Source organism: Alligator sinensis, unplaced genomic scaffold, assembly GCF_000455745.1.
Source record: "Alligator sinensis unplaced genomic scaffold, ASM45574v1 scaffold1086_1, whole genome shotgun sequence".
NCBI lineage: Eukaryota > Metazoa > Chordata > Crocodylia > Alligatoridae > Alligator > Alligator sinensis.
Window position 1 is genome coordinate 932687 of NW_005842600.1, and position 10896 is coordinate 943582.

The 10896-nt window shown below is 50.2% G+C and overlaps 1 protein-coding gene across 1 annotated transcript in view; it reads right to left on the reverse strand.

The window, feature by feature from the left end:
• TRPM2 (transient receptor potential cation channel subfamily M member 2) overlaps window positions 1-10896 on the reverse strand; it is a 51254-nt gene that overhangs the window by 33743 nt on the left and 6615 nt on the right. Inside the window, exons 2-6 of the mRNA XM_025214735.1 lie at window positions 5406-5661; window positions 4852-4937; window positions 3823-3991; window positions 2787-2967; window positions 587-753 (exon numbers count right to left, since the gene is read on the reverse strand). Of these exons, the coding sequence (XP_025070520.1) occupies window positions 587-753; window positions 2787-2967; window positions 3823-3991; window positions 4852-4937; window positions 5406-5504 (702 nt within the window). The 5' untranslated portion in view covers window positions 5505-5661. The remainder of the gene's footprint in view (window positions 1-586; window positions 754-2786; window positions 2968-3822; window positions 3992-4851; window positions 4938-5405; window positions 5662-10896) is intronic.

Consider the following 10896-nt stretch of genomic DNA (forward strand, 5'->3'; position numbering starts at 1 on the left):
AATGTTAGAGCTAAGATGTACCTGATCTGCAAGGGGAGTGCATTCAGCTGCTGGGCCATTATGTTTGCCAATCAGCAGGTGGCTGGAAATATTTTCACGCAGCATTTTTAAAGACAGAGCTGGACACAGGCATGGACAAAATGGGCAGGTGCCCAGGGCCCAAACAGGGGGCCTGAAAAATCGGAATTTTTTTTCTGTTGTCTGATTATTATTATCATCATTATATCTGGAGAAGGGGGACCTGATACTAAAAGTTTGCCCGGGGCTATCAAGAATCTAGGTAGGGTGCTGTTTAAAGGTTGAGATTTTCAACAGCACCTAAGAGCATCAGATGTCTAAGTCTCACTGAACTTTACTAAGCCACCAAGCCCCTTTGGAAGCCACGGTCCTGCTGTAGAAAGGCAGGCCCAGCAGGAAAGACAGTCCTTTCCATGGAGCGTGTGTCCAACTACATTCTACACCCAGAGCCAGGTTCAGTCAAATGCATATTCAGACATTTTAGGCAGAAATAATCATCTTTCCTTCCTCTATCAGGCCAGCGTCCTGTCCTGGCCAACACTCATCTCTGGCAGCCCTTCAACCTCACCAGTGGGCAGATGAGGCTCTCACGGTTGTATACAGTCCCCCAGGTGGCTATGCCAATGGTGATGATCTCGCCTTCTTTGTAGCTGCTGTTCATGCTGAAGTCTCGTACAGCCTCCCCCACCAGCTTCATGACACCAGTGTGCGACCCACCCGTTATGATCCAGGCACCTGCAGGGACAGAGCAAAGGTTGGAAAGGCCAATACTCTGCCCACAGAAACCTCAGTCTGTCAGCCTGGGATTTAGAGCTTTCCCTAATCCAAGCTCTGGAGCCTTCCTCCATGGTCCACAAGGGACCCCTCTTGGTAGCAGGATCAGATCCCAGGGGAGTGCTGTAATGGTTAGGCTACAGAGGCAGGCTCCCTCCTACTTGCTGTCCTTCCAGCCCCATGACTTTTGTATTCATGGCTTTCCAGTGGCCCTGCTTCCCTGGAAAGGGTGGAAAGTCCCTGATGGTAAAGGCATTCATTGGGAGATACAAGATCTGGGTTCAGACCCCCTCAGGCTGAGGAAGGCCAAGAACCCAGGTCTCCCAGTTCCTGAGGAATTGCTCTTATCACTAGGCTACTGGTCAAAAGGCGAGTGTCACCAGCACCAACATGTTCCTGACCTCAGAAGTGAGGTTGGATGTTCCAAATTTGCAAGTGAACGGAGACACCTAATGGACAGCATTGGTCCAGCACCTGCACTCCTGAGAGGCAGAAGTTCAAATACTGCCCTAAGCTCACCCATCTCTGGGGCCTCCTGGGCTTTCTGATCACCTCAGAGGTGCCTACTGCTCCTCACTCTCTGCATACAACCCTTCAGCACCCAAACCTGAACTGCTCTTAGTAAGTTCCTTCAAATCTTTCCTTTGATTGGGTAAGGATCTTAGGTGCCTTGACTGGCCACACTGAATTGCTGTCCAAAGCAAAGAGCATGATATGTGAGTGTTGTAACACCCAGGGGGAGGCACCTAAGCAACTACTTTGAATCTGGCCTAAATGTTTTGTAGATCCATAGAGGGCTAAGAGGCGATTGGAGTAGAAGCATCTACATGAGGAGAAGATTTTTGTTGGTAGTGAGCCTCAAAATCTAGCAGGCAAATGCAGAACAAGACCTGCTGGAAGCTAACATTGCAGGTTTGGCCCAAAAGAAATCTCATGAAGATCAACAAGGACAAGTGCAAGGTCCTGCACTTAGGACTGATCAATCCCATGCATCAGTACAGGCTGGGGGCTGACTGGCTGGGCAGCAGCTCTGCTGACAAGGACCTGGGGATTACAGTGGACAATAAGCTGGATACGAGTCAACAGTGCATCCTTGTTGCCAAGAAGGTTAATGGCATTCTGGGCTGCATTAGTAGGAGTGTTGCCAGCAGAGCGAGGGAAGTGATTATTCCCCTCTATTCTGCACCGATGAGGACACATCTAGAGTCCTGTGTCCAGTTTTGGTCTCCTCCACTATAGAAAGGATGTGGGCAAGTTGGAGAGAGTCCAGTGGAGGGCAACCAAAATGGTTCGGGGGCTGGGGCAGGTGGGTTTATTTAGTCTGCAGAAGAGAAGACTGAGGGAGGATCTGATAGCAGCCTTCAACTCCCTGCAGAGTAGTTCAAAAGAGGATGGAGCTGGACTGTTTTCAGTGGTGGCAGATGACAGAACAAGGAGCAATAGGCTCAAGTTGCAGCAAGGGAGGTTTAAGTTGGATATTAGGAAAAGCCTTCTCACTAGAAGGGTGGTGAAGCACTGGAGCAGATTACCTAGAGAGGTGGTGGAAAGTCCCTCCTTGGAGGTTGTGAAGGAACGGCTCAACAAAGCTTTGGCTGGGATGATCTAGTTGGGACTGGTCCTGCTTTAAGCAGGTGGTTGGACTAAATGTAACCTCCTGAAGTTCCTTCCAACCCTCATTTTCAAGTAGAAATGAGATATAAATCAGCAAGGGGAATGAACCACTGGAAAAGACTGCTAAGAGAAGTGGTAGATTGTTAAATGTCTTGTCATCTTTGTAACAGATGCCCTCTAGTGCAGAGAGATAAGGACTTGAAGGAGGAATCCCTGGGACCCAGGAAGGGGGTGGGGGGCAAGTAAAGGCTCTCCCTGGTGCTTTCCCAAAGGGATAAAACAAGACTCTCTTCTGTCACAGTCTCAGGAGCCCTCGGACCCTCCCAGCTGCAGAGAGGATCAGGGCCTTTCCCCAGGGGCTCTGCACCAGAGGGCTGTTTTACCTGTTGTCTGGGCCACTTTGACAAGGCCCCTCCGGAAGATGTTCTTCAGTCTCTGCTTCATGTTGAAGTTTTTAGCTCCGCCCGTCACAGAGATTAACAGGTTGGGAGGGTCCAGGCCCCAGTGCTGGGTCATCAGGTGGTAGATGATGCGCGGCGGGGTGTCGGAGGAGACACGCACATACTGTGGGTGGGGGAAGAAACGTGGGGAGAGAGAGGGGAAAAAAAGAAAAGACCAAAAACCTGTGTGCGCTACCAGATCCATCCTGAAGTAAAGCCATCCTGGAGCTTGGCCAAGCCAGCACAGGAATAAAATTTACCTTTCCCCCAAGGAACCAGGGCAGAACAGCCCTGTCCTTTCCCCACCCAAACCCTTACCTAGAAGACCCAGGTGGCACTGAGGGCAACTTCTCCCTCCACCCTGTCCACCTCCTTAGAGACAGCTCAAACTGCCCTCAACAAAGTCACATAGTACCCAGCCCCCAGCTCCTGTAGAAGAGGCTGGGATGACATGTAGTGTATGCAGCTGCTGATTCAGTGCCGAATGCACAGGTGCTTTCTTCCTGACTCAGAACAATTAGGATTTCTCCCTCTAATGGCTCCCCTGGAAGGGGCACACAGTAGATTTCCCTTCCAATGTTCACCTGCTCACTCTTATTCTCTCTCTCCAAGTCCCACCACATGGTCGCACTCAGTTTTGGGGGTTGGTCTTGGTTTCTCCCACCAACATAGGAGTCAACCTCTAGAAACATGGGGCAGGGGAACCGGAGAATGTCACACACCGAACTGTGATTTCCAGGCTGTGAGGCCCAATTGGAGGCTTCATAGGAGGCCTCAGGTCTGAGACCTTGCTCTGGGCTTCTTCCCCTGCCCCTGTGAGCTCAGGACTGGGTGAAATAAGTGCTCCCATCCAGGCCCTCCCTTTCTCTGGTCCCTTTGAAGCAGCTCAGTGCTTTCATCGGAGGCATATTTCATCAGGCAAGATGGCAGGGTTTAAATAAGGGATCCCAATCCCTTAGACATCAGAGGGGACACCCACCTTCCCCACCTTCTGTCCCAGGCCTGTGAAGCTGATCTCACCAAATGCATCTGTTGGCATTTCCTGGACATGATTCCGGGGGTCCCATTCTTTTCCCAGTAAAATGGATGCCTTTATCGCATCTTCCAGGTGCTGTTCCCTAGGGTAGCCACATTCACACACCACCTTCCTGTAAAAGAAGCACCATCTGCCTGAGAACAAACAGGCATGGAAGGGGAGTGCCTTCCAGTCAAAGCGCGGATGCAACCTTGGGTAACGTGGGATGGGAAGCGGGGGCATTTCCTTTACACATGCAAACACCAATGCCTGGGAACACTCTGCTTGCGACCCAGAAGTCACCCGGGTGAGAAGACTGTCCAGACTGGAGTGAAATGATAGAAAGGAATTTCCATCCTGTGGGAAACTGACTTGTTTTAAATCCCAAATCCAACTAAAGAACCAACATGGCAACAAGGTCTCTGGAATGCAACGTTCCAAATATTGATTTGGAAAATTCAAAATGTTCCTTTCCGGTCAGACCAATGTGAAATCGGCCCAAAGGAATTACAGTTCTAAGTACTTTGTGCCACCTTGCTCCCTAATGGCAAGGCTGGCCAGACAGCCTCTCCCAGATGTGCCCCAGGTCACAGCATCTCTGGTCAGGTAATCTGGACATGAAGCCCAGCCCAAAGAAGAGAATGAGGGCAGGAGGCACCTAAACATAGCACTCCTGTGAGGCAATGTGCAACCATAGGAAAGAGCACGCAATCCACAGCAATGTGGCATGTCGATTTTAGTTTCAGAAAAATCAAAATTTTCCCAGAGGAAACTTCTGTCTCATAGGGACAGAGGGATGATCAGCTAATATCTCCGTTTTCCACCAGCTCTGGTGCTGAGTGTCCTGGAAAAAAGCTAAGAGCATGTCATCTGCCCCTTGAGCAGACTGCAATGCAGTCACATGCTAGATCAATGTTGCCTTGACTTGCCTGCCATGGGAGTGGCAACCGGAAAGCAAATACGAGGGGGAAAACGGCAAAGCATTTAACTGACCCAGAATCCGACGCTTGGGAGCTTTCAATGAAGTATATGCACTCCTTCTTCCGGATGTTTTCAGGGATCCACATGCCAAGATTCCCCTGTGGGATAGAGAGGAGGAAGAGGAAGGAGCCAAAGACTAGAGAATACATGTTCCTACATTTGACTGACACTACTCAGGGTACTTCACTGACTCAGGGCAAGAGAGCACAGGAGCTCCTAGTTCACAGATACAGAAACACAGGTCATGACAGCAGTGGACCCAAGAGGAACCCAACACCCCTTTGGTAGGTTTTCAGCCTGGACACTGCGTGCCAGACAGAGTAGATGGTGCCCAAAGCTAAGGCTAGGCAGACCCAAAGGATCAGGAGGCATCACAGGGCATAGAGTCCAGCAGAAGCCCCATCACAAGGCTGGGAACAGAGGGAGATTGAGGGTCTCCCAACCTGTTTTCCAGATAACCTACTCCTGAGCTAGTGGCACTCTGCTCCATCTCCATTAACCTCACTCCTAAATATAGTGAGTCACTCTGCTAGCTTCACCCTGTCTGCAGTGCAGGGTGGACTTACCTTTTCATTGGTGCCCATGGGACTGGGAGATTTCCTCCTGCCCTTCGAGAGGCCGCTATTGCTGTGCCTGAGGTTGGCAACCATGTCCAAGTCGCTCATTTTCTTAAACTGCACGGTGAAGCTGCCTCCTCGGTCTGGGCAGGGTTTATGCAGTTTGGGGGGAGTGTTCTGCCTCTCCCAGCCACGAGATGAGCATCTCAATACCCTCAGAGCTGTTTCTCATGTTTCTAGGCTGAGAAGTCTAAAAATCTTCATCCTGAACACAAGCCAATAGGACAGGATGAATGCAAATCAGAAACACCAGGAAACTCCAACTGGTGCTCTCTGACACAAAACTACTATGTAGTGTCAATGCCCCCAAGTCTTCACTCACATCTCAGCATGCTTTAGGATTTCAGTTAGCTAAGAGCTGGGACTACCTCACATTTTACACAAAACTAAATTCATCTGCTGCTTCCTTACAACAGACTCCTGGGATGAGGGAGGTCCTGATGCATCAGCATGTTTAAAAAGCATGTGTTTAGCCAGTAGCCTATGTGCTTTTTAAAGCTCCAGGTATGTGTAGAGCCCATGATGGAACAACTCCCTGATTCCAAACTTCCCAATGCCAGGTTCCCCGAGCCCCAGCAGTTGCATGACAGGATTTGAGGAATTTTATCCCAGATACCAAAAACTATGCAACCTGCCATGCCAGATCTTGAACATCAGACATGGCAGAGCATGTGGACATGGAATAAATTAATGTTTGCCTAGGTGTACACCCACATATGTGCTCATTTCTCTACCACAGGTGGCTGGCTTGAAGTTTTGCTTGTCTGTTCACCCTTCACATGTGACCTCAAGAAACCATCACAGACCATCCGCCACTTCTGCCACTCATTAGCCATAAATGCTACCGTCCTCCTCATTAGCCTTGGGACATCAACCACAGAGTCCACGTCCCCTACTCACATTAGGAGATCTCAGCATTTTGCACCCAAGGACCAGAAGTAGCACCTTTCCCCCAAACCATTATCCCATCCAATAGGAAAATTCCAAGTCTGCCTCTCTATTTGCTGGAAAAAAAAATGTCCTTAACACAGAGTTAAGGCTGCCCTGATGCCCTTCCAGAAGGCTGACTCCAGTGATACTCAGACTTCTGCAAACCAGGAGGTCCAGGTAGAACTCGGGTTCAATAGCCAACGCAGGTCTTTTGGGCCACCCAGGTCATGTAACCACAGGCAGCCTGAAAATCTGCCAGTGTCTCTTTGGGACAAGAGACTTCAGCACTGACTGATCTGCAAGAACCTTATCTTTTAACACAGATTTCAATCTGTCTTCCTTAATGGAACGGCAGGTGACTTGCACTAGCTCAGACATGACAAGTAGCTGAGAGTGCTGTGGGGGGGAACAACAAACAGGGCTCTGATGTGAGCTCTGTTGTTTGGGCGCAAAAAAGACAGACTTGGTTAATTCCATAAAGTGCTGTTATAGGTTGGGGGCCTGTATCTCAAAAACTGTTGGATGAAATGACCCCGACAAACCCTAACTCTCATCCTCATGAAGCAGGATAAATTTCATGACAATCCAAATAATCATGGAGATTTTAGAGCATCCTTTAAAGGGCTGGGCCTTTTCTACCTGCCCTACAGGAGACCTGGCATTTGTATGAAAATGGTCAGAGTTTTCCTGACTATTTCCAGATCTTCTGCCAATGATCCTGAAATCAGCAGGTGGGGAGGGAGAAGGGAGGTGTAGCAGGCCAGAGGGATGAGGCTCTGCAAATCATCTGCAGCACAGGAGGCTTGGCTCAGATAGGTTTGATGTGGTCCTCACCTCACTTTGGTAGTTCAAATGAACAAGAACATCCCATGGAAATGCACAGCACCTAGCTCTGAGAGGTGTCACCTACTCCATTTATCCATTGGGTGCATGCTCCCAGCTCTCCTGTTCTCCATGCAGAGGGGTGAGGCTTCCCCAGATGGGGTTGGGGAAGGGAAACAGAAAAAGGAACTCAGACACGACCTCCCAAATCCTGCAACACAGAGGAGCCCAGGGGAGGGTGTTCAGACCACCAAGAATCAAACATATACACCACTGGGAGCAGATGTGCTTTTGACAGGCCCCCTACCCCTAATCCTTTCCTTTCCTCTATACCCCAGCCCATTGTTTCCCAATCCTTCACTATCACCCATCCCCATTTATCCTTCTCCTCAAACTCCACACCTCTACTACTCTGTCCCCCTACCCTCCCTCCTCTCCCAGCAAACACTGGCCTGTGTCATTTATTTTTGTTTTTTAAAACAGCACAGCTTCTGAATTATCGTCTGCCCTTGAGTTACATTCTCCTCCCACTTCAAGACATCCCACACTAGATGATAGCAATGTACCTACAGCTTTCTGCAGAGGTTCATGTTCAAGCTAACAAATAGCGGGAGAATATTGCAAACTGAAAGAGCACTGCAGACTGCCCCAGGCCAGCTAGGTCATGGAAGAACTGCCTGGCTAGAAGCCTTTTTTGGCCAGTCTTTTTTCATGTGTGCCTAGGTTAATCCAGAGAGCCCAACTCTTTAAATCTCATTTTCAGCAGAGCTGTAGGAGCCCTGCATTAATGAGGATAAATGTTGAACTGAGATCCATTGGGGAATGACTGCAACTGTGGTTTGAGACCAACAGTATTCTAGAAAAGCTGGTGGGATGTGCATATGTTAGGAAACATGCATTTTTCCAGAGGGCTGTATCCCCCCACCCAAAAAAAAACAAACCACAAAAAAAACATTGCTCAACAGATCCTAAATTTGGATTACTGGCTCTATGCCCCCTTCCATCCATGAGCCACACCAAAAGTGTCAAGAGAAAGTATGCTGATTTTAGAGCACTTAATAGGGTCATTGTTATATTTAAGAGGCTTTAAGAACTTCTCCATCTTCCCTGAAGCAGGGTGTGACAGGGGGGGCTGGGGTGCACCTGCCCCTCTAGGAGGGCAAGCAGACTGACAGGGGCTTCGAGGTGGCAAAGAGGGCTGATTAAGGATCCACCCGACTAGATGGGTCTGGGCTTAAGCCATATAAGCCCAGCACCTGAGCCTTGAAGGTAGAAGTGCCTGGCAAGATAGCAGCAAGGCTCCTGAACAGACAGTGAAACTGGGTAAGATGCTTTGTATTTTGGTTGCACTGGTGGTTTATCCTTGAGCCTCAGAGGGTGACTTGTGGCAGACTTAAAGAACCGGTAACCTAGGAAGACCCTGAGGGACCAGGAGCTCAGGTAGGAGCTTCTTGGGGAGATACTGAGGGTCCAGGAGCTCAGGACAGGGTCAAGGTCCAGGAGGGACTGTAGCTGGGGACTGCCAGAGACAGTGAGCCTGGTGATCTCGACTGGCCAAGACTGTGGTCAGGGCCCAGGAAGGGCCACAGGTTCAGGGAGTCACTGCTGGAACCTGAAGTCAAGGAGGCTGGAGCCTAGAAGCCAGGTCCATGGACCTGTGCTAAGAGGGTCCAGCAAGAGCAGGAGGGGAGGATGCCAACAAGGCCTCAGCCTCACCCTGCAATACAGTGATGGTGATAGTACAGTCACATCTGCAATGCTTGGGGTGTGGTGTAGGGGCGGAACAGAGCCATTCAATTAGCCTTTAAGGCTACAGGTGCCCTGCAGAGGCATAGGCAGGCTGAGAGGTCCTATTGAGCCTAAGCATGCAGTTGAGACTAGTGGGATGCAGGGGACCCCCATTAGAGGTTTAGCAGGACTGGGGCTCACCCTAATGCCCAGAGGCAGCCTCCCTTATTCAATCTTTAACAAGATCAAGACGTGGCAGGAAAGCAATTGAGGGAGGGCAATATTAGAGTGAGAGCCAAGCAGGAGCTTCATGGCTACCAGGGGCATGACAGCCACCCCTGGGGCTCAGACCTTGTCACACAGGGCTAGTGTCCAGCTATAATACAATTTGGAAGACATGTCATCGTCCCTTTTTATCCTTCTAACATGAGCCAGAGACATCAAAACCCCCTGAGCTCTTGTGGTTACTACAACATTTTTCATGTTGCCTTGAACTGTTGAACACATCCATGCTCCTTCCCCAGGATGGCAGCAAGTCAGCACTGGGTGAAGTGGCTCTGCTCTTCTGCTTGTATTTGACCATCTAAGACCATGATGCTCAGCCTTCCTACCCCGTGAACCAGATGGGTGGCACAGGGCCAGTCTCCGGGCCAGATCCAGCATGGGGTCAGCATGCAGGGTCAGCCCATGTGCATAGCAAGCCTACCCAGCCCTTCACGCCAGATCCAGCTGTGTGTGCTAGCCCGAGTCCACATGCCTGTCGCAACAGGATGTAAGTGGCTAGGTCTGGGACCACTGGGGAATCAAAGCACCAGCTAGAGCTAGGCTGGGTAAATAGGATCTGAAGTCAAAGCCAGGAGTTCAACCCAAGATAAAAATCCAAGGCAGGAAGCCAGGACGTCAAACAGAGAGTAAAGTCAAGGAGCAAGCCAGAGGGAGTAACATGACAATCTTAAATCAAGTTCCCCAAATGCTTTTTGTTCCAGGCCAGGGATTTATATATGGGGGAAGTAGAGGGTCAGCTGACCCCAGCCAGCCAGTCCTGTGACAGGGACTAGGTGGAGGTTAGACCCTACTGAAGGTTTCCACAGTAGCGTTGACAGCACTAGAGGGCTAGCCATGGGCTGACAGGCCAAGACCAGCAGCTGTGCTGTCAGGTCAAGAATCTAGGTTCAAGGCTGCAGCCTGACGGTACCTAGATTATGCACTGGCTTGACTCCCCTGTGCTGGATTTGGCCACAGAGTGACCCTGCGTGGTGGATCTCACCACAGAGTGATCCTGTGTGCCAGTGTGATCTTGCATGCTGGGCTATGCTGTTTGGCCTATGGGGCTTCCCCATAGGTCCAGAAGTTTGGCAGCAAGGGAGTGGCAATTGATACTACCCCTGCTACCACATTTCCAGACCAGTGGGAGACCCTCAGGTCAGATGTCAGAAGTTGGGTACCACTGGTCTAAAAGGAAACTTTCATGAAGACATGTGGAAAAACCCAGACTGGGCCCTAAAGACTAACTCCTATTTCACTTTATGCAGTGATAAGGCAGTTACACAAATACAAAGTTGCAGGTTTAGCCACGTACCTGCCATTTTGGATTCTGTTCTGCCACGGAGCGAAGCAGAATCTGCCTGTGTGTGGACCTGCTGGGAGCAAAATGGAGGAGACCTGCTCATACTTTAGCCCTTGTGTCTCGGGGTTAGGAGTACATGCTCAGGGGGCAGGAGAGCTACTTCTAGGTCCCGCTCACCTGGGAAGGACGGGAAAGGACAGGACTGTGTGCTCCCCACCAAAATGCTATAACAGCCAAGCTATAGATTGGAGATTAGCCAGCGTGTCAACTCTGTAGCCCTAGTGACTGGCACAAGCAGCAAGGTGGAGTTCCCACTGGTATAGAGAGAATCACAGGGGTTGGAATCACAAGCCAAGAGGCTAACACCCCCCCCCCCCCTCGCCCCCCCCACCC